The sequence below is a fragment of the Diabrotica undecimpunctata genome, chromosome 1 (assembly GCF_040954645.1).
Source record: "Diabrotica undecimpunctata isolate CICGRU chromosome 1, icDiaUnde3, whole genome shotgun sequence".
In the NCBI taxonomy this organism is placed as follows: Eukaryota; Metazoa; Arthropoda; class Insecta; order Coleoptera; family Chrysomelidae; genus Diabrotica; species Diabrotica undecimpunctata.
In genome coordinates this window covers 150,327,840-150,351,227 of record NC_092803.1, presented here as the reverse complement: position 1 = coordinate 150,351,227, position 23,388 = coordinate 150,327,840, and the positions used below count along the sequence as shown (strand labels likewise).

Below are 23,388 nucleotides of genomic sequence, written 5' to 3'. Positions count from 1 at the left end.
AATAATCCAGGAAGCACTAGAAGAACTAACTATGGGAATAAAAGTAAATGGCCGACAAATCAATAATATACGGTTTGCCGACGACACTATTTTATTAGCGGAATGTCTTGAGGATTTACAACAAATGGTTGACAGAGTGATAGAAGTTAGTGAAGAAAACGGACTGTCCCTAAACATAAAAAAGACACAATTTATGGTAATTACAAAAACCCAACAGCGCCAAGAAAACATAACAATACATGGAGAACAGATTAAAAAAGTTGAAAAATATAAATATCTGGGTACAATAATTAACGAAAATAATGAGTACACAGAAGAGATTAAGGCAAGAATAGGACAGGCAAGAAATTCTTTCAACAAACTGAAAAAAGTACTCTGCAGCAGCGAATTGCCATGATGGTTGGCAACCTTCTTAGAGGAGATGACACGTGAAGAAGAAGAAGAAGAAGAGTGATCGGAAGATAAATCAAATGATGTTTGTATATTTAACTCTCTTACATATCTCTGATATTTAAGTAATTAGAAGCGATGCCATTTATGACACAGAAGTTAATGAGATCCGGTGTTTTTTGTCTGTCCGTAGAACAAAAACCTTAAAAAAATTGTTCATCAAGCTATGATCTTTCTAGCTCTAACATTACGTTTTAAAATCTTGCAATCACACGTGACAATTTCATATACGTAAATTTTAAAGTTTACATAATAAATACATAATATTGTACTAATTGTCAATTATTCAGAATAATTTTTTTGTTTAAAGCTTCTTTAATATGATATGGATTTTTTTAGGCTCATAAATCAATAAATAACATCTTTCTTTCTTTCTCCCCTTCCTTTTACCCTATCAGGGTGTCGGATTTGGGCTAGCTATTTTAATTTCCATTTACCCACCTCTTCCATTCTTTTCTGTTTCCTGCCATTATTTTCAATTCCTCGAGTGATTTTGGCTGGTTGGCCATTCTCCTAATAGTCTCGTTGCTTAATCTATCCCATTTTGTCTTTCCAACTATCCTTCTTAAATGTCTCATCTCCATTGCGTTTATCCTGCTCTTATGTTTTTCCAGAATTGTCCAGTTTTCACTTGCATAGAGCACAGTCGGTATCACTATTGTGTTATATATTTTTATTCTTATTTCTCGTGCAAGTTCTCTTTTTCCCATTATTGGGGCTAACGCATAATATAACTTGTTTGATTTCTTTGCTCTATTTGTTATTTCCCAGTCTATTTTTCCGTCATTAGTTATTATACTTCCCAGGTATTCGTAAGTTCTTACTATTTCCAATTCTGAGTTTTTACATTTTATCTTTATTTGATTATCTTCCTTATCTCCTTTGGCGCTGAGGATATAATAGCAAAGGGGTGAGACTATCTCCTTGTTTAATACCTCTCTTCCAATTAAATGCTTCCGATCTTTCCCCTGTTATTTGTAACCTTCCTTTTACCTCTTTGTAAGTCCTTTCTATAATTTTTATCAATGCATTAGGTACGTTTATTTTCCTCAAGCATTTCCCTATAATATGTCTTTCTATCGTGTCAAATGCTGCTCTTAGGTCTATGAATGCTAATACTAGTTTTTCCCCCGTAAATATAATAAATAACATAATAATCCATAAATCTATAGCTTATGATATAAAAATAATTTCTTTACAGGTAGATGAAGTAATCCAACTTCTTGGTCTAGAAAAATGTTACGATACCAAAACCGAATACCTGTCCGGTGGACAAAGAAAACGACTGAGTGTAGCTTTAGAGTTAGTTAATAACCCTCCTGTAATATTTTTAGATGAGCCAACAACGTAAGTATACAAAATACATTTCTATAAAATTGGTTTTTTTTAATGGCATTGATTTATAATTTTATCAAATATTGATTATATTGGTACCGAATGTGTAATTTATAGAAAATACAAAAGGGTAGATACAATTTAAAAATAATCGTCCAAAACTTAACATGTGATTTTATTGTACAGGGTGTCCCAAATTGGTATATTTTACAGGGTATACCAAAAACTAGAGAAGATAGAAAAAAAGTAGTTAAGATGTCATGACTTCTTTTTTCGTTAAAGTAACCATTACTTAATCAAATCATCAATCGCTCCCCACATTAGCGAGATACAGGGCGATTATTGAAACATTTTAGGGTTAAATATCTTCTTTATTAAGAAAAATTTTTAAAAACTTTATTATTAAAACTTTTGATACATCTATTATGGAAGCGTTCAGTGGAGTACGAGAAATTTTTTAAGGGGGTCTCACTAGGGAAATATAATACCAACTTTGTGTGCCGGAGAGTGACTACTTAACACTCAAAAGAGGATTCGGCCAGTTTGCATGCCCTACAGAGACCGTAAAATGAATGACAAAGTAATAATAAAAAAATATATATGAATAATGTAAATGAAAGTGATAAACTATGGAAGTTGCTGTAAGATGTGATTGATCGTCAGGAAAGTATTAACATATACCTTCCAAGGTATGTTGTAAAGCTGTATACCCCTATTGCTGAAATGAAAAGGAAAACAGGTATTAATTGAAATATTTAGTGTTACAACAAATTTAATACCTATCCAAATATAATACAATGTAATACTTTATATGCTACCCACCACCATATATGTACAGTTAACCTAGTTTTTTATATACTAAAAAAAATTCCCTGGTTATACACAATTGATCCTTGATGATCTGAATTTACAAATAATAAAATATAAAAAAAATTTAATGACTACCTAAAAAGGTAATTTACTTGCCTACTCGAGATGTAACTCTGTACTTCGGCTTTCAATTAAATGTCCTTTAAATGTCCTCCAAAATTAAGTAATAAGGACACTATCCTGAAGGTATAGATGCCTAAAGGTTTAAATATATAATAATAAAATATCAATCAACTCTCTGATTAAATGTGTACACATAAAACCGTACAACAGAGTTAATAGGGAGGATTTAAAACCTCAACCTGTAGTTGACAATTGGTCCTTAAATGTTAGGTATTTAGTATTATTAAAAAAAAAATTACGGGTCTTTATTATTACATGAAATACTTGATTTAAAGTTGAAAAAAATATATTACGAAAAGATTATTAAAATTGATAAATAAAACTTAATACGAATGAACAGTGTTCCACACTCTAAATGAGGGAGGTCTTTCCGGCTGGTTCCCTGAAGTTGTCCGTGAATAGTCTTACAAAGACCTGTATATCTGAAGGAACAGCTTAAGGGTGACGGGAAAAGGTACAAATCCAATAGGGAATAACTTAATTATTTTTCCTTCTAATGAATCCCAAAAAAATAAAAATAAGGAATCCTTGACTCTGGATATTAATTTCTTTAGTAGGCGGCTAAGAGTGGCTATAAATCAAATGGTATACACAACAAAACAACTAAAACTTTTTCATCTTTTTCTTCCCCAAAAAAAAAATACTATTCTTAAAACAAATTTAGCGCTGCTCCCGCCGCCTACTTTTTAGTTAACTCAACTTGTCTTCTTAAAAATTAGAACCAGAGTGAGCGCTAATGGCCAGTCGGATAAGCATGTCTGCCAAAACTGCCGCTTGGAGTCGCTGTTTAATGCCAACTTAGAAATTAAAAATTAAGAAATATTAATGGAATATGGATTTAAAAATTTTATTTAAAAGTGATTAAAGAATTATGAAGTGGCGGACTCATTACACTGATATTACATATTATATATATATTTTCAGTCGTTGGAGCTACTCTGCAAATAAATTCTTTATTTGACATCATGTTATACACACTTAAAAACGAAACACTCAGTAACACAGTCTAACATATTATTATGGGGATAATTTTTCGACTGTTCTAACAACCATTCAAATTTCGTCATTTTGTGTCATGTGGAACAATTTCACCCAATCGTGTCAACATTAGACTGATAATTGCATTCAGTGCAATTTTCAATCCATATGACAACACGATCGAGTTTGACAACTCCATCCAAATAAATTTCAAAAAATACAAAAAATACAAATAAATTACTTTCACTAACTCTACTTTTAATAAATAAATGTTTCGTTATGTTGAGTTATGATTTTTTTTTTTTTTCGAAAAATTATCCGCCGAATATCCCTGGGACATTGATGAATGCCTCATAATTTCATGACAAATTTCTCAAGCTCGTTGCTTGGTAACAGCACTCAGCCTTCGGCTTCGTGCTGTTACCAAGGAACGAGCTTTCGATTGTCATGAAATTATCTCGTCTGTTATCAATGTCCTAGGGATATTACTACTGATAATAATTCTTCACAGTTTAATTTACCAGAAAAAAGATCAATCAACTTAAAAAAAAAATGGAAATCTACTAGCAACAAAAAACTATTTAACAATCAGTATTAATTTTACGAAAATATTAACATTATAATAGACATAAAATCAACAATAATACACAAAGGAACAACTAGAATTCATTTTACAAAAATTTAAAAATTATAATAAATATTTTAAATGCCCCCGTTTTGTTATAGTAATAATTGACACCTTTTTCTTACAGATCTTACTCAATTGAGTATACGCATTGGCTTTATTTTTCTAAATGCTTCATAAATGCTTTGGAATTATTCTTGCTTTATAAATACTGTTTTTTTTTAAATCGCCAAATAAAATCTTAATTAGGAGGATTTAGTTCTGGTGAACACGAACCAAAGTTCCAATCCCCGAATATGAAATTTTTCATTTAAATAATTTCCAACGAATTCTGCATTTTGAGCAGGTGCTCAATCTTGTTAAAACAAAAATCTATTCCTCACGGCCAAATATGTATTTCTCATTTAAATTGTTATTTAAATTCGTTTTTAAGATACCAATATATCCGGCAGCAGTTAGTGTATCATCAAATACAAGATAAACTAATTTAATATGCTTAACAAAACACTTCAAAAACGTTAAAACCGAATCTCTCTTACCTCCTAATCCTGTGAACTTAGTAAGGATTTGAGTCATTCCAATATACTTCATTATGTCAGTTAAATATTCCTGTACTGATGCCTCCAAAGAAGAACAGGCCGTCGGTTGTGCTGTCAATACCTCAAATACAACAGTAGCATCATATCGGCTTTCTCCCAGATGCAGTATACACACCGCCGAACTATATGGAATACTCAAGGCATTAGTCTCGCCCATTGCTAATAAGAAATCATTAGCAATAGGCACCGATTCTCTCTCCGCCATTGACTCAATCAGAAATATATACTCCATACATCCCATTGTACAGTGCATCTACAGTATCTGCCAACAGCAGTCAAAAAATGGTGTTTCAGTAACTATCATCTGGATACCATCCCATGTTGGTATTAATGGAAATGAGAACGCTGATCATACAGCAAATCTGGCCTGCTTCTTAGAAAATATGCAAAACATCCTTCTTCACCAAGACCTAAAGGCCAGTATCAAGAACAACGTACTAAGCACTTGGCAAATACACTGGAATGTGCAAAATACAAAACTACGCACAATTCAACCAACTGTTACCTCCATCACCATGCCTCAAATGAGCAGAAAAGACAATATTATTATCAGAAGGCTCAGAATAGGTCACACTCGTCTTACTCATGGATATCTGATGTCGTCTGAAAACCATCCTCGCTGTGAACATTGTAATGAGTCCTTAACAGTCCAGCACATATTACTAATAGAATGCGTCCACTACAAACCTCAAAGAGACTATTACGAGTTTCAAAATAATTTAAGTGATCTACTTGGTTCTACAAACATGTAAAGTGCCATAATTCGTTTCCTAAAAGACTGTCACCTTTACTACTTAGTGTAATTATATTAAGATGTTGTTAATGTATCCCAACTTGTATACAAACATATTGTATATGTATGTAAACATAAACGTATTGTAATAAACTTGTACCAGTGTCAATGGCCCATAGTTTCCGAGACACTTTAATTTATAATTTAAAAAAATATATTCTTGTACTGGATATGAGATCTTTATCGCTAAATCTTACCTCCACTATTACCTATTACCTTTTAATATAACCTAGGTTCTCTACGAGATAAATATTCGTACAAGATGTAACAATATGTTATTTTAAATAAAAAAAAATAATGCAATCTAAACGTCAAAATAAAAATATTTTAAAGGAAAATTGTGGCTTATTCCCAATAAAGCTATTATATTGTATTAAGATGTCACAAGAAAATAGCTTCAAAACAATATTAAAAAAAAAATAGAAGACAATAATATGATATCGGATCAAAAATTATAAATAGAAACGAAAAATGTAATAAAATACAGTGTGTTCCATTTCGTGACCATTTTATTTATAAAATATTGAAACAATAATTTAAAAATAATAATTCACTTTGAACCAACAATTAGCAATAAGTATTTACTTTACTTTCAAATTAGGTAGGTACTGATTTTATTTTTGCTAAATAAAACTGTTAAGGGATTAATATTATCATAATAGAATGTTAAAATGCGTTATTATTATTGCGAATGTTTTATTTTTAAGTGCCTCTAACATAACTATAAACTACAACTATAGCCACATTATCTGCATAGTAGCTTCAAAAACTGAAAATAGATATATAACATGGCATATCAGGTGAAAGGGAATTAAAAATATAAACGAAAAATATCAAAATATATAGGCTGTCCCATATAAAAAAAAGGTTGGTATTAAAAAACAAAAAAAAGTTGGTATTATATTCCTTTAGTGAGATCCCCTAAAAAATTTTTTCGTATGACACTGAACGCTTCCATAATATTTTTATCAAAAGTTCCAATCAAATTTTTATTAATAAAGAAGATATTTAGGAGCTATTGATGATTTGATTGGGCAATCATCTACTTAACTACTTTTTTTATCTCCTCTAGTTTTTGGTATACCCTGCAAAACATACCAATTTGGGAAACCCTGAACAGTGTATAAAACGTTTTAGGAAGATTATTGTATGGAAACAGATACCATGACTTTTTCATTCAAATAAAAAATACAATGGTATTTGTTACAATAGGTAATTGCCTTGTGATTCATTATAGTTTGGTAGGTAATATTTTAGTATTCAGAGAATTATCAAAGAAAACAACATAGACATTAATCCAAAATGTCCTGTAATTTTCCTATACTGAACATTTTTTGTCTATATAATTATTATGATAATTTTTCGACTGTTCTAACAACCATTCAAATTTCATCATTTTGTGTCATGTGGAACATTTTCACCCAATCATGTCAACATTAGACTGATAATTGCATTCAGTGCAATTTTCAATCCCTATGACAACACGATCGAGTTTGACAACTTCATCCAAATAAATTTCAAAATGTCACGTTTCGGCAATGAGAATGTTCAAATATGTTTAAATGTTTAAATATTTGTCGATCATCACATTATCTTTAGGCATCAAATACTTTTAGACATCCCTAGATTGAATATGAAAATGATTTTGAGTAACGAACAGGAACTATTATGGCCCTCTGAAGAATAGGGATTGGGGCGCCGGGCCTGCTACCCGACACTCGGAAAAAATTATCACGCAACGGTCCAACACAGCGTCGGCATTTGAACGAAAATAACGATATGTGACTCAGATATATGGCGAAAGAACATAAAACTGGAACTGTTGAGATATGAAGGCGTAAGGATCGTATCTTTTATATCGAAACAGGTGATGAGATTCCAGATCACTGAAATCTTTCACACATGTCCTCGATTAAAAAAAAAGTGACAAAATGTTATCAAATAACTAAATAGGGATCAGTGTAATGCCTTCAGACTGACAGACAGACTGGCCAAAATCAACATTCGTAGCATTACCAAAAAAATCGAATTCCTCACAATGCGATGATTATTGAATATTAAGCTTGATGTCTCATGTCCTTAAAATTTTTCTCAGAATTATCCATACACGAATTTACAAAAAGTGCGAGTTCCAGATGAGTGACACTCAATTCGGATTTCGAAACGGATTGGGAACACGAGAGGATCTTTTTGCTTTAAATGTGTTAACGCAACGATGCAGAGACATGAATGTAGATGTATATGCATGTTTTATTGACTATCGAGAAGCATTTGACTGCGTTAACCATCAAAAGATAATCGAAATTCTGAGAACAACTGGAGTTGACGAACAAGACTTGCGAGTTATCTCAGATCTATACTGGCACCAAACGGCAACAATTGAAATAGAGCACACAACATCCGAAGATATACAAATCCGACGAGGAATGAGACAGGGTTGCGTCTTATCACCGCTACTATTTAATTTGTATTCGAAGTCTATATTTAGAGAAGCATTAGACGAGGTCCAAGGCGGAATTAAGATTAACGGAATCAGCATAGACAACATCAGATATGCTGATGATACCGTCTTAATAACAAGCAACGCACAAGAACTACAAAATATAATAAATGCGGTAGTTCACCATAGCGAAATGTTCGTTTGCATCTAAACGTTTCCAAAACTAAAACTTTAGTATTTTCAAAGACTCCAATAAACGTACATGTATATGCCAAGGGTCAAATAATAGAACAGGTAAATTCCATAAAATATTTGGGAACAAATATCAATAGTCATTGTAATCCAAAAAAAGAAATCCTACCAAGAATCGAACATGCAAGGAAAGAATTCATGAGCATGAAAACATTTTTTACAAGATAAAATTTTTTCTGTCTTACTGTAGTATGGCTGTGAAAGTTGAACAATAGACTCTGAAATAGAAAAAAGAATAGAAGAAAAGAAATTTGAGATGTATATATACAGACGAATATTGAGAATTCCATGGGTACAAAGAGTTACTAATGTTGAGGTACTTCGTCGCATGTGTAAACAAAAAGAATTACTAAGAATAATCAAAGAGAGGAAAATGCAATACTTGGGTCATGTGTTGAGAGGCGAAAGATATGAATTACTTCAAGTTATACTGGAAGGGAAAGTACAGGTAAAAAGATCAGTAGGAAGACGCCAGAACTCATGGAGTAGACAACGAAACCTCACAAGAATTCACGATAAAACGGTGAGTACGTCAGGGCTACATTTTATGACCGACGTTGTTCAATACTTACTCGGAAATGCTGTTCAGGGAAGCTATTGATGGTTTAAGAGAAGATATAAAAATCAATGGTGAAATCATAAACAATTTAAGATATGCGGACGACACCGTTTTGATTGCTGATAATGCGGAGGATCTGCAAATTAAACTGTAAGAAGACCAAAATTCTTAGTAGTAAGTAAAAACGACGTAATACAGCACCAATTCACAGCTAATAATGAACCCTTGAAAATAATCGACAAAATTACATACATTGGATGCAGCCTAAAAAAGGAATGGGACCACCCACAGGAAATAAGATGTCGTATAGAAAAGGCGAGAGCTGTCTTCAATCGCCTCAGGAAGATTTTATGTAATATGCACCTGAACATTGATATAAGAACACGAGTCTTGAGATGCTATGTATTTTTTACCCTTTCATATGGAGTCGAAGCCTGGACCTTGACGGGGGCAACATCCAAACGATTAGAAGCCTTCGAAATGTGGTGCTATCGCCACATGCTCAGAATTTCCAATATACATCATGTTACAAACAACACCGTGATCCAATGTATAAATAAAGATGTAGAAATTATGATTAAAAGTCTATTATTAGAACTAATTTTACAAGGCAAGATAGAAGGCAAAAGATCTCAAGGGCGCAGAAGGACATCGTACTTGAAGAACATCAGACAGTGGGCAGGAATGACTTAAATACATCTATTTAGAGCAGCTGTCAACAAAGTTGTATGGACTAACCAAAAGAAGAAGAATGAAATAACAAAAACAATTACCGCAATAAAAGGAGGTATAGAAAATGTATCAGTATTTCCTTAGAACCATAAGACTTGTTTGGATAGTGTTCGTTTCAGCATAAGTTAAACAGGTCCAAAACACGTATGGACAACTCTATATTTTTGATTAATCTTCCTTATATACCCATGTACTTCCATCCTCCCTGGTTTTACTAGCTTTTTGTTTTTCTAATATATTATCCACGTTTCGGCGTGAAAGGTGCAATATATAGTATAATATTTAATTTTAATTAAATATTATATTATATATTATAAATTTCATTTATACTAAGTTTTCTTTCCTTTCTAATTTTTTGACTTAATAGAATATTATTGAGACATCGTAGGACTTTTTAGCTTGTGTTATTGGCTTTTTTATTTCTCGTGTATCAATGTGTCTGTTGTATCAGAAGTAACGCTTAGCTAATATAGTGATGATATCGATAAATGTTTTCTTCTATTTTTGTAAACTTAATTTTCTAGTAAGTTTCCAATTCTTACAGAGATATCTATTATTGATTCCCTAAATTCATCTTCCAGTTGTCCATATAAATTCATTAGTAAGCTTAATACTCATTCTGTGTAATTTTTTTAAATTCTTTCTTCAAAATCTCTGCAACATATAAATAGAGTTAGTGAGATCATAGTGAGATGTAGCATTAAACCTTTTAATTCAATTAAGTTAGATTTTTACTCGACACAACTGTAGACTATAGACCGAATTGGCAGTTAAAATGTGTAGTATGAGATGTTAAAAAAAGACTCTCGTTCTCTTTCTTTATTTAATCATATGTATTAAAATGTTTCTATTTGATTTGATCAGTTTGCTTATGTGTCGTATATCTCTTTTTTGTGTTATGACAAAATTTTCTTTCCTTTTTCAATGTTCTGGTACTAAGGGTCGGTTTAGCCATCCATTCAGGTTTTGTTTTTGTTTTTTCTTTTTTTTTTTTAATAAAAATTTAATGATTTAATAAAGGTACGACTCAATTAATTCATCTGACTTTTTACTTGTTGGGTATTAGAAACTTATTTAGCTAAAATATGTCTATTAAAATTAATTGAATTTATATGCTTAGTAATTTTCTCAAATTCGCTTCCAAAAAAAGTGTTCCGCTCATTTTGTAATAACAATGTAGTTCCATTTTTAAGCGTTTGTTAAAACAACCCAATATTATAATATACAGTGTGTAAAAGCCAAATGGAATAAATTCATTATTTAGGTTACTGTACATATTTATAAAAAAATCCGAAACACGTCAAATTTAAATTATAACTTGACATTCTTTAACGTGAAAATGCAACCCCTACCTTCAACCCCCTTAGAATGATAGGTACAACCCCCAATTTTTAAAATAGGAAGTATAGGCTTGTGATATATCGTGTGAAAGGTCGTTTTATTCTCCATTCAAAAATGTTGTCGCTTTCAAGTCTATTAAGATTAATTAAGATAAAATAAATTAGAATCATGTGGTTACCGAAATTCGCTAAAATATACTCAAAACTTATTTCCCGTTTAGGTCTTGATAATGAGAAAGTGAACAAAAACCATAGCAATGTGGTTTTTAGATGGTAACCATTAAAAAACTTTAAAGAATTTCCGTAGTAACTTTATTTTAACACGCATTAGTAAATTGTTTTATTTAAGTTGCCAGTATTTTAATTTAAGTAAAAAGTTCGTTCAATTCAATTCTGAAAAATGGTTAGATTAAAGGAAATACATAAAATAACAGTTTTACAAATGATTGGTTACGAAGATAACACCCGAACACAACAGGAAGTAACTCGCCTATTTCATGAGAAATTTTCTAATTTACCGCCTATATCCCAAGGAACAATAAGTAAAATAGAGAAGCAGTTTCGCGAGTTTGGTCATGTAAGGCAGATAAAAAAAGCAACTGCCAATGCACTGAGTGATGAACTCAAATTAGATGTGTTGCTTGAGTTTCAGGAAAATCCACATACATCGAGTAGACAGGCATCCACTACATTCAATGCTAGCCATACATCGATAGTAAACATATTAAAAGAAAATAAATTGCATCCCTATAAGATGATACCTACTCAGGAGCTCATGGAAGACGATTTTGATAGGAGAACTTTTTTTGTGAGCAAATGATGGACATGTTGGATAACAATATTATCCAATCAGAAGACGTTATGTTTTCTGATGAGTGTACTTTTTCACTTAACGGTCATGCTAATCGGCAAAATTGCCGCTACTGGGCCACGGAAAATCCTCACTGGATGACAGAAGAACACACTCAATACCCTCAAAAGGTTAATGTTTGGGCAGAGATTGTAGAAAACAATATCATTGGTCCCTTTTTCATTGAGGGCAACTTGAATGGCAACAATTATTTGGCACTAGTTCAAAATGATGTCATTCCAACGTTGGTAAATTTATATCCTGATCGAGAAAACCCTCAAGTTCCAGCGAATACGATATGGTTTCAGCAGGATGGAGCACCACCACATTACCAACTTAATGTCCGGCAGTACCACGATACAATATTTCCCAATCGGTGGATAGGGAGGCGAGGATCAATTGAATGGCCAGCGCGATCACCTGATCTTACATTATTAGATTTCTTTTTATGGGGATATGTGAAGAGCCATGTGTACAAAACTAAACCTTCTGATTTAAATGACTTAAAAGAACGAATAACGCTTGCGATTAGGTCGATCACGCCTGTTATGTTAAATAATGTTAGAAGACAGTTTTATTTGAGATTAGGATGTTGCCAAGACGTTCGCGGTGAACATTTTGAACATCTACTTCATTAACATTCATAGTTCTTTTTCGTGTTCTACATTTTATTACGTTTTGCATTACATTTTAGTTTTTGATTGTATTGTAGCGAATTTCGGTAACCACATGATTTTAATTTATTTTATCTTAATATCGTTCACACAGTTATAAAGTGATTAAAATGTTTTTTCTTGCAATTAAAGTTCAATAGGAAGAATACGGTAACATTAAACTAAATCAAAATGACAATTTTTGTGTTTTAAGGATGAAAATAGATATAAGTATTAAAGTATTATTGTTACAGTAGTAGTAATTATAATAATGTATCCATTTTCCCCCTTTAAACACAAAAATTATCATTTTGATTTAGTTTATTGTTACTATGTTTATCCTATTTAATTTGAATTACAATAAAAAATTATTTTAATCACTCTATAACGTTACGTTTAAAGAAATCGAGTAGGCTTAATTTATTACCTCTTAAAAATACTTTTCATGCTGTTAATTGTCTAATTAACAAGTAATTGCGAAAGTTGTTACATCTGTTAATTACATTAAATTACAATGATTTCTTATCAGTAACAACTTCTGTTCAAGGTTTACTACAAATATTTAATAATTGAAAAGGTGTAATAGTTACTATGATTGATTTTTTTGACCATTGATTTTCTTGATGCCTAGACTAATTTCTTTTTAATAGTTTATTAAATAAAACAATAGAACCTGTAATCGCTTTTAAGATACATACTGAATTTTCAGTATACATACTGAATAATAAATAAATTGACATGGTCTATAATAATTATAGCCGAAATCGAGGAATAATTAATTTATAGACATATGTAATTGCATAATTTCAACAAAAAATTGTCGAATGCATCAAGGTTGAAATTTCTACGAATTGAGCTCCCCAGTATTTAAAAAGTCTTATCAACAAAATAGCAACTAGGTTAGAGTATCTAAGGGATACAATTTGAAGGAAAAGATTGGGGAAAGTATACAGTATAGGTAGAAGATATTTATTAGACCTAATTATGACATGGAATTGAAACGAGATAATGCACTAAAAGACCAAAATTATGTCTTATTCCGCATTGTAGAGTAACAGAAATGACTAAATTAAGAAATATAGAGGCCACATAAGAAACGAGAAGAAATGTGGGGTGGAAAATATAGTAATATGAGGAAGACAAAGATGAAATTAATGGTGTAGTCATAGCCAGTTGAAAAGCGTCCAAAGGGATAAAGTGATTAGAAGCCATCCGAAGATATGAAACGATTATAGACTGTTAGACTTACAAGAAATCTACAAAAATTACTTGAAAACAAAAATTCCCATGAATGATAGAATTATATAGCGTTTCATTGAGTAACAAATTAAGACAAAATTATAATAACAATACTTAAATTCGCATACTAATGATCTCAGCATTTGTAATAAAATAAGTCTTTAAAAATGTTTAAATTTATTATATTGAAAAAAATTTATAAAAACCTGCAAAAACGTTTCAACCTGCAATTTCGAAATGTGCTTAATATTTGACATAGAAACATTCTAAATATTAGATACCCAATATAAGAAACGTTTTTATGTATCTATACTGAAGAATGTTTTTGTTACAGAATGTCCCCTAAAAAAGAAAGCAATGAAATAAAACACACATTTCCTCTTCAATTTCGGATATACTAAATAAGGAGATTGGATACTGATATTTGAAAGCGGCGATAGCATACGATATACCAAAAGCTGCATTAGAAGAAGGAAAATCAACTAGGATACCTTGAAAAATCAACTCTAGGTCGTAAGCCAGTGCTTCCCGAAACATTAGAAAAGGAGTTGAATGCATACTGCTTGGAATTTGAAAGGACGTTTTATGTTCTAACGTCAACAGATATTTGCCGTTTAGCCTTTCAGTTGGCTTTGCCCAATAATATGCCACATCCATTTACTAAAGCGAAGGCTACTGCATGGATAAAATTGCTAAGGAATTGATTAATGCATAACAAGAATTTTTTTTTTTTTTCGAACGGCACAAGGTGTATTTGCAGCTAGAATCAAAGGATTAACCAAAGAAAATCTTAAGAAATTTTATGATATTCTAAAACCAGAACTCAAAAAGATCAAATTTAATTTACACAGGGTTTATAGTGTCGATGAGTCTAGGATATCAGCAGTTCAACATAATCATACTAAAGTTGTAGGGTTAAAAGGAAAAAAGCAGATTGAAGAATTAATAACTTCGGAAAAAGGTTTGCTGATTACAGTTGTAATACGTTTGAATGCATATGGGTATTCCATTCCCCCAATGATGATCTTCCCGAGAAAAAACTTTAAAGCAGAGCTGATGGATGGAGCACCTCCTGCAGCAATTGGAAGATGTCATCCTTCTGGGTGCATTTAATCCTACTTATTTACGCAGTAGATGGATCATTTTATTTTCTATACTAAGGCATCTGCCAAGGATCCTGTTATTTTAATTTTAGTCGGACACTATTCGCATACAAGAAAATAATATTGTAAACATGCCTACCTCCTCACTTAAATCATAAGATACAACCGTTAGGTGTAGCTTTTATGGGACCTTTAAAGACATAGTATTGCCAACAAATCGAAAACTGGTTAATAAGTAATACTGGAAGAATAATTTCCGTAAACCAGACTGCGGATTTGTTTGGAAAATCATATTTAAGGACAGCATCAATGGAAATTTCTTTGCATAGTTTTCTTAAATGTGAGATTATGCCATTCGATAGAGATTTGTTTCGTGACGAAGATTTTGCAATCCATGACAAGTTAGAAATTTCCCTTATTGATGACAATAGTAACAATGAAAATAAATCTCCAAATGGTATTGAGAAACCAAAACAAATTATCATTCTTCAAGACGTTTTTTTTAGAACCTGGTGGAATAACTACCACGGTTGATAAAATAAGCAACTTTGTAAAACCAACTGACCTAAGCTTTTGCCTGTTTTACCTGGTCTATTGTAGCGGGAATGACAATCTCCTAAAACTTCAAGTTGGGTTAATAAAGTGGTCAAATTTTACTCTAATTCATGCAGAGAATTAAAGAAAACGTAAACACTGACAAGTGCATTGCAATAATTGCATTGCATAATTAATGCTTAAGAAGAAGAATCTCTAATTGAATATTTTGTTTTTAGGGGATTAGATAATGTATCTATTAAACAATGTATAGATCTTCTTAAGAAAATAACTAGGCTCGAAAGAACTGTGATATGTACAATCCATCAGCCGCCCGCTTCGCTCTTCCAAATTTTTGATCAAGTAAGTATAGGTAGTAATAATAACTTAAATAAATTTCGAATACAAAAAAACATCAGCAAATCAAAAAATCCTGATGTTTTACGAGATATTAAAGAAAAAATCTTTAAAATAATGCTTCATTTAATAATAAAATAAGATGAAAAATAATTTATATACCTACAGCTCCCAGAAAATGTGTAGTAGTCTGCGAAAATTCAATGTCTTTATTCATTTCATTCAATTCAATGTCAAGTAAATAATCAGCCTCAGTGTTTAATATTGGAGGGTAGGGCCACTTTTCGTAAAGAATTTTGTATGTTAATGTTTTATCTACAATGGTTGTTACAGTATTTTGACGAATTGTGTGAAATTATCCATCTGAACGAAAGTCCATATATTAAAGCCGTTCAGGATAGAATTGCTGAAAATAAAAAAAATCCAAATTTCAATAGTGGCCTAACAAACAAATTTAACCTAATGTACATGACGAATATTCTAAAGAAAAATAACACCATCATGCATAAAAGTTGCAATTGTTTTATTAAGTTGTTCCATGAGTTTGTACTCAAACGAGTGGAAAATAAGAATAATCCACATCTTACAACATTGCATACAGTTATTGCATAGAGTTATAAAGAATAGTAGTTTTTGTTAACTACTACTCCCGAGTATTTGTTACATCTTCTTTTCGTTGTACTGTTCATCCATCGGCCGACACGCAGATGTATTTTGGATTATATTATCTTCTTCTTGATGTGCCTATCCGTTACGAATGTTGGCGATCATCATGGCAATCTTTATCTTATCTGCAGCAGCGCTTAAGCTGCACAGATGTTGTATTAAACCATATTTTGAGGTTCTTTAATCAAGATGTTCTTCTTCTTCCTGGACCTTCCAAATATTTTTATCCTTGCAGGATGGCTTGAAGGAGAGCATATCTGGATTCATTTCGCATAATATGTCCGAAGAACTGTAACTTTCGAGATTTGATGGTGGTCAGTACTTCTCGATTCTTATTCATTCTTCTGAGGACCTTCTCATTTGTGATTCGGTCAGTCCACGGGATCTTAAGGATTCGCTGATATAGACACATCTCAACGATTCAACCCCATAAAAAAGGACAGAGAAGACGTAGCATCGCAGCATTCTTACTTGTGTATCAAGAGAGAGGTTGTGACTCTTGAAGAAGGTCCCCATCTGATTGAAGGTGGATCTAGCTTTTCCGATGCGTGCTCTAATCTCCTGTTGGTCCATTCTTCATTTATTATGGTGCCGAGGTAGTTGTAGTGCGTCACTCTTTCTACAGGGGATTGGTTGACGTAGAGTTGATCTTCTGTTATTCTTTCATTGCTAATTATCATAAGCTTTGTCTTCTTAACGTTTATATTGAGTCCATATTGTTGACTGTAATACGTGATTTTGTTCATAAGAACTTGTAGGTCTTCTAAGTTGTCCGCAAATACTATGGTGTCATCTGCATATCTGATGTTGTTTAGCCGGCAACCATTTAGTAGAATACCTTTTTCAATTTCGTGCAAAGTTTCGATAAATATTCTTTCAGAGTACAAATTGAAGATTAGAGGAGATAAAATACAGCCTTGCCTCACTCCACGCATGATTTTCACATAGTCAGTGTGTTCACCTTCAACTCTGAGATTTGCTGTCTGATTCCAGTAGAGACTTCTAATTATTATATTATAATTTCAGTTATTATTATAACTTTCTGGCTGACGCGTGACTCGATCCAAGTATCAAGTATGTTACTTACAATGAATATGTGGCGCTAATATGCTGAGCTATGGACCCGAGGTGTATCTATTATTCTTATTTTTATCAAATTAGCTTGTGCTGTAGTTTCTTTGAATATTATTTTAATTGAAATTTTTTGAATTTTTTTGATTGTAACTATAGTCATATTGTCCGAATATTAGTTATTTATATGTAATATTAAAAAATTATTTCTTAAAAAGTTTTGGTTTTAGGTATATATTATGGCTAATGGATATTGTGTTTATAACGGGTCACCAAATCAATTAGTACCTTTTATGTCGTTGGTAAATTGTGAATGTCCAGAAACGTCAACTCCAGCTGATTTTAGTAAGTTCTTAATTATATAAAAAAAGTAAAAAAACGGTAGAGTAGGATTGTCGCATTATTACGTTTAACATGTTGATATTTTTACGTAAAATATATTTAATATATATTTTTATTACTATTAAATTACTATATATAAGTATCCGTGCGTGACTGACGCGACACCTACCGCCTTCATCTGACAGTTTTGGACCTACCAATTTTCAAGTTAAACATATGACATATGTTTGACATTGTTAAATACATGCGAAATTGACAATTATTAATAATTAACTTTTTAGTTATATTTTTTCAGTTTATGTACAAAATAAATGTAGTATTAAAAACTGGGTTTCTCAAAATTCATCATAATATATCTTTTCGACCATAAACGGAAAAGAAAGGGAAAAATCTTGTACTGGCAAATCAAGTTTTTGTGCACGTGAAAGAGCATATATTTAAAAACAGTAATAGTAAAAGTTATGATATAAAAGCTGAAGTCATCAGGCACTCTGCAGTTAGCTTGAAGCCTTATAAAATATCATTTAAGGTAAATTATTTAAATTTTTCCTATTTCAATTGCATAAAAATGAAGTTATGTGATATTTACTCTTTCATACTAATAGCACGGATCCATCTTTTTCTTTTCTCTAATTTATATGTAATCTTTGGGAACCTATAAAAACTACACTTACTATTTTTGCTATTATTAGCACAATTAAATCCGCAATATGTATTTGCACACATTTTTGATAAAATTTATGCGTAAAAAGGTAGGTCCAATTTTGTCACTTTTCGCCGCTACGCACGCTGGCATCGTTTCAAAGTACCCCTATCATGGTCACGCACGGAGCGAATAGACAGCGAGTTTTTCTAAATATATCAGATTTATCAGCATTAATAATATACATTCTTTTGCTTCGCAAAAGAAAAGTGATATATCGAACAAGTATTTCCCAACAAGGAGCGTTAATAAATATTTTTTTAATATTTTAGTTATAGAATTAGTCCAAACAAATCAAGACAACATTCCAATACTGCAAAGCCAAATTCAAAACGGTAAAATCAACATGAAAGATAAAAAGTTAAAACCTCTACAAAGTCACAAAACATTAGGAATATATGAAATTTACCAGGAAACCACACAAGCAGGTAAGGATAAAACTTGTATTTTTGCACAGTTAGATATAGAAGTTAATAATACTAGGTGGAATAAGTATACTGTTCCTTATTACGAAATAAATTTCGTAAAAAAATTGTCTAGTGATACTTTTGAAATTCATTACAATGAAAATAGAATAACTTAGGTTTCAGGGATCTGGTGAACAAGAATTTCCTCATTTTAGGTAAAGGAAAATAAATAGAAAGGCTTATTCACAATCAATAATTTATTGTACCATAGACCACCGGTTCGCATACTACAATTTACGATGCGTCTCCAGGTTTCCGGTACGGTAAACTAACTGATGCCGATACAAGGAATGTTCTTATATTTACGTGGAACCATACTTTAAACTCCGTTATGGTCCTTAAATTACAAATTTTACAAAAAACTATTTCTTATATCTACAACCCCCACACAATATTATAACTACAATCATGCATTGATCTCTCATTCGCACTTTTCACCCATAAACTCAGGTTTTTATAGAATTTATTTAAGAATTTATATAAGTTCAATCATATAATATAACTTATATTCAGGTGATATAACATTACAGTAACATCTAATTAATCCATATATTCACTCATAAATCCACCCACATCAAATTAGATCTTTTCTTTAGTTGGTTTTCTACAATGTACGAATCCTCACATAAATAAGTTTACACGGCAGTCTTTGATAATAAATAATTCAGCATACACATATCTAACATCTAATTTTTAGGTACCAAATGTTGATTTAGGAGTCAAATGGATGAGGAAATAGAGAGCCTGGAAGCGGGGGAAAATGTGGAGGAATTGTGGAAAAAATGTAGAAATATAACAACTGAGAAGGCATCGGAAATATTGGGGTAAACCAAACCAGTTAGACAAATGGAATGGTTTAACGAGTAGTGCCAAGAAGCAACAAATAACAAAAATAGAGCATACCTAAAGACAAATCAAGCTTGATGCACAAGAAGAGCAAAGGAGGAATACCGGACCCTAAGAAGAGAAGTAAAAAGATTACATAGAAGAAAAAAAGCAATTTGAAGAAAAGCAGTTAGAAAACATGGAATGGCTAAGAAATCAAAACGAAACTCGAAAGTTTTACAGAAATGTAAACAAAATGAGTAGAGTCTAAGCCAAGAATAGGGAACTGTAAGGATGGAGAAGAAAATAATCTAAGTGATACGACCTCAATCTTGAACCGATGCGATGGGTTGAATTTTTCGACGCAAAATTTAACGGCTATTATATCGAAGAAGCAGATAACACCGTAGCAGTCCGAAATGATTAGAATCTATTTAACCCAAACGAAAGATCACCTACCACTGTGGATGTTGTCCAGGTCATTAAAAAGCTTAAAAATAATAAAGCACCAGGAACTGATCTTTTACTTCTTGTCTGGCAAAATGAAATCATGTCGTGTGAATGGTCTCAAGGCGTGATATGCAAATTACATAAAATAGGCGATCAGCTCCAGTGTGACACCTACAGAGGTATAACTCTGTTAACAACTGCTTACAAAATACTAGCAAATATTACGAGAGGCTACAAGTTTACACAGTTGGCATAGTTGAAAAATACTAGGCCGGATTTACTCCAGAAAAATCAACAATTGACTAGATATTCAGACATTCAATAAGACAGATCCTTAAAAAAACATTAGAATTTAACATTGAAACCCATCACCTATTAGTCGACTTCAAGGCCGCATACGACAGTGTCAAGAAATAGTACTATACCAATTAATGCGTGAGTTTGGTATACCAGAAAAACTTATCCGATTAACGGAATAGAATGACAATATCTAACTTAAAGCCAGCGTTAGGATACAGGGAGAAAATTCTCGATCCTTTGAGATAAAGAATGGACTCTGACAAGGGGATACCTGGCTTGCCTCCTATTTAACTTTGTCTTGGAAAAGACAGTCCGAGACACGAATTAGATACGGCGGTAATATTTACAATAGATCGATACAAATCTTAGCATACGCTGATGATATTGACATAATAAGGCGTAGCATGCAAAATGTTGAGCAATATTTCCTAGAATTGGAAACAGTGGCGAAACATGTCGGTTTAGTCATCAACGAAGACAAAACCAAGTACATGTTTGTTACTAAGGTTCTTATAGTAAATGAGGAACAGGAAACAGCATTTGGAAGTCATATCTTTGAACGTGTTGACTGTTTCACATACCTTGGCTCGCTAGTGACTACTACCAATAAAATAAGCGAAGAAATTAAAAAACGACTAAACGTTACAAATAGGTCATACTATGGACTCCAAAAACAATTTCAGTCAAGAAATATCCAAAGAAAAACTAAAATTAATATATTCAAAACACTGCTGAGGCCGGTCCTCATATTCGAGCGTAAGATGCTCGGGCGTAAAAACACATCGACTAAGATGTGCTGGACCTGGACACATAATACGAATGCCTGACAACTAAACTGACCGCGAATTAGGTAGTTAGATGGAGTTGAGACCGAGTTAGGGATACTAAGATCAGAAGATGGCAAGAAACCGAACAGAATGGATACTAATCTTAGAGCAGGCTAGGATCCACAGCAGATTGTCGAGCCAAAGAGGATGAAATGTTGATTTAAAACATGTAGGTCCTTATTATGTTTTCAGTTCATCCTCGATTTGCTAGGGTAGATTAACTTTAACCACAACATATTGTTGTCTGATACTGTAAAAAGTAAATTTTTTTATCTATGCACATATTTAATTATGCACAATGGCTAGATAGACTGTTTTGTTCATGCATCCATCCTGAAATGTCATTTTGATTAGTTGTAACTTAAGGTTCTTATAGAGAGTACCTCTGAGGGCCAGCAACCTCAATTAGGGAGTTATACGTTAGCCAATTTGCTTTAACCTAAGTGAAAATTTAACATTACGTTTGTCTTAGTTGAAGTGGAAATACTTTTTCCAGGTAGCAGCACTGATGAAGGAATAGTCATTCCGAAAACGTTTTATAATATAGCCCGAAAGGTTTCTTTTAAATAAATATACCTTTTTATGAAGGATTTTTTAATTAAAATTTGTATTCTAGTTTAAATATAACCATCCTGTTAGATATACATGTTGCATATGTACTTTGTTTTAGGTATGAATGTCCATGACATAGAATACCCAACATCTTTCTGGACACAATTCACCGTGCTTTTATGTCGCATGGCTTTACAGATGAAAAGAAATAAATCCATGTGGGCCATACAATTCTTCCATCACGTCCTGTCGGCTTCGTTAGTCGGTGGAATATTTTACCAGATTGGAAATGAAGCAAGTCAAGTTCTACCTATATTTAAATATTGTGTAACGATTAACGTGTTTTTCGTGTATACTCATGTGATGTCGCCAGTGTTACTGTGTATGTATTTTTTTTTTTTTCGTAAAACATAAAAATTTTTATATATTATATATTATTTATATATTATATATATATATATATATATATATATATATATATATATATATATATATATATATATATATATATATATATATATCAGTGTTGGACATTTTTGCCCACATATTGATTCAACCTAATCAGAAAGACAAACATGCAATTATGTTTATTTATAATTAAGTTATATGATAAAAACTGATTTACAAGTCCAATAAAAATAATACGTGGAATAGTACAATAAATAATGGAACTCGAAACGCCAAATAAACTTATTTTAAAATAAAATTGAGGCCTATTCCTAATAAAAAAAGGTACATTGGATATGTAATAATGTTTAGTACTGAACTGTTTCTTTAACATCTTTATTACTTTCTTGTATAACGATAATCTATTCTAAAATGCTTAGCCTCTATTTTTGGCATGAGACCTCGTGCCGCCGGTCCCATGTCATATTTCTGTCATGACTTTACATTTATGAGCTATTTAGTCTCATTACATATTTTCCTTCTAATAAAACATAGAACTTACAATAATGAACTAAAAATAAAAAACATTCTAAAATAAAGACTAATTACACAACTAGTACATCTCGAAGTCATTATATGTAGATGGAGGTTTAATTAATCTTTTACTTCTGGTAGGAAACTGATTCGGTATTTCACTCTCACAGACCGTTGATGTTGAAGGCCTGTCATTCTGATTGCGATCAAAATCATCTGCTAGGTTAATATGATGTTTAGACATATTATTAGATGGTCTCAAGTCATAGCTATTTTTTCTTGCCAGTGTCCGATTTTCTTTCTCAACGACATATGATCTTGGCTCTTTCAAACATCGTCTAACCACAGCAGGTTTCCATTGCCCATCTTCTCTTATAACCACATTATCCCATACACTTAATTCTTCTTTTATAGCTGTATTTCTACCATAGT

At 32.0% G+C, this 23,388-nt stretch overlaps 1 protein-coding gene across 1 annotated transcript in view; it reads left to right on the top strand.

Moving 5' to 3' along the window:
- Positions 1-23,388, top strand: part of LOC140432361 (ATP-binding cassette subfamily G member 4-like) — a 168,063-nt gene that overhangs the window by 121,519 nt on the left and 23,156 nt on the right. Inside the window, exons 4-8 of the mRNA XM_072520209.1 lie at positions 1,652-1,797; positions 15,715-15,838; positions 17,800-17,914; positions 18,887-19,042; positions 22,154-22,417. Of these exons, the coding sequence (XP_072376310.1) occupies positions 1,652-1,797; positions 15,715-15,838; positions 17,800-17,914; positions 18,887-19,042; positions 22,154-22,417 (805 nt within the window). The remainder of the gene's footprint in view (positions 1-1,651; positions 1,798-15,714; positions 15,839-17,799; positions 17,915-18,886; positions 19,043-22,153; positions 22,418-23,388) is intronic.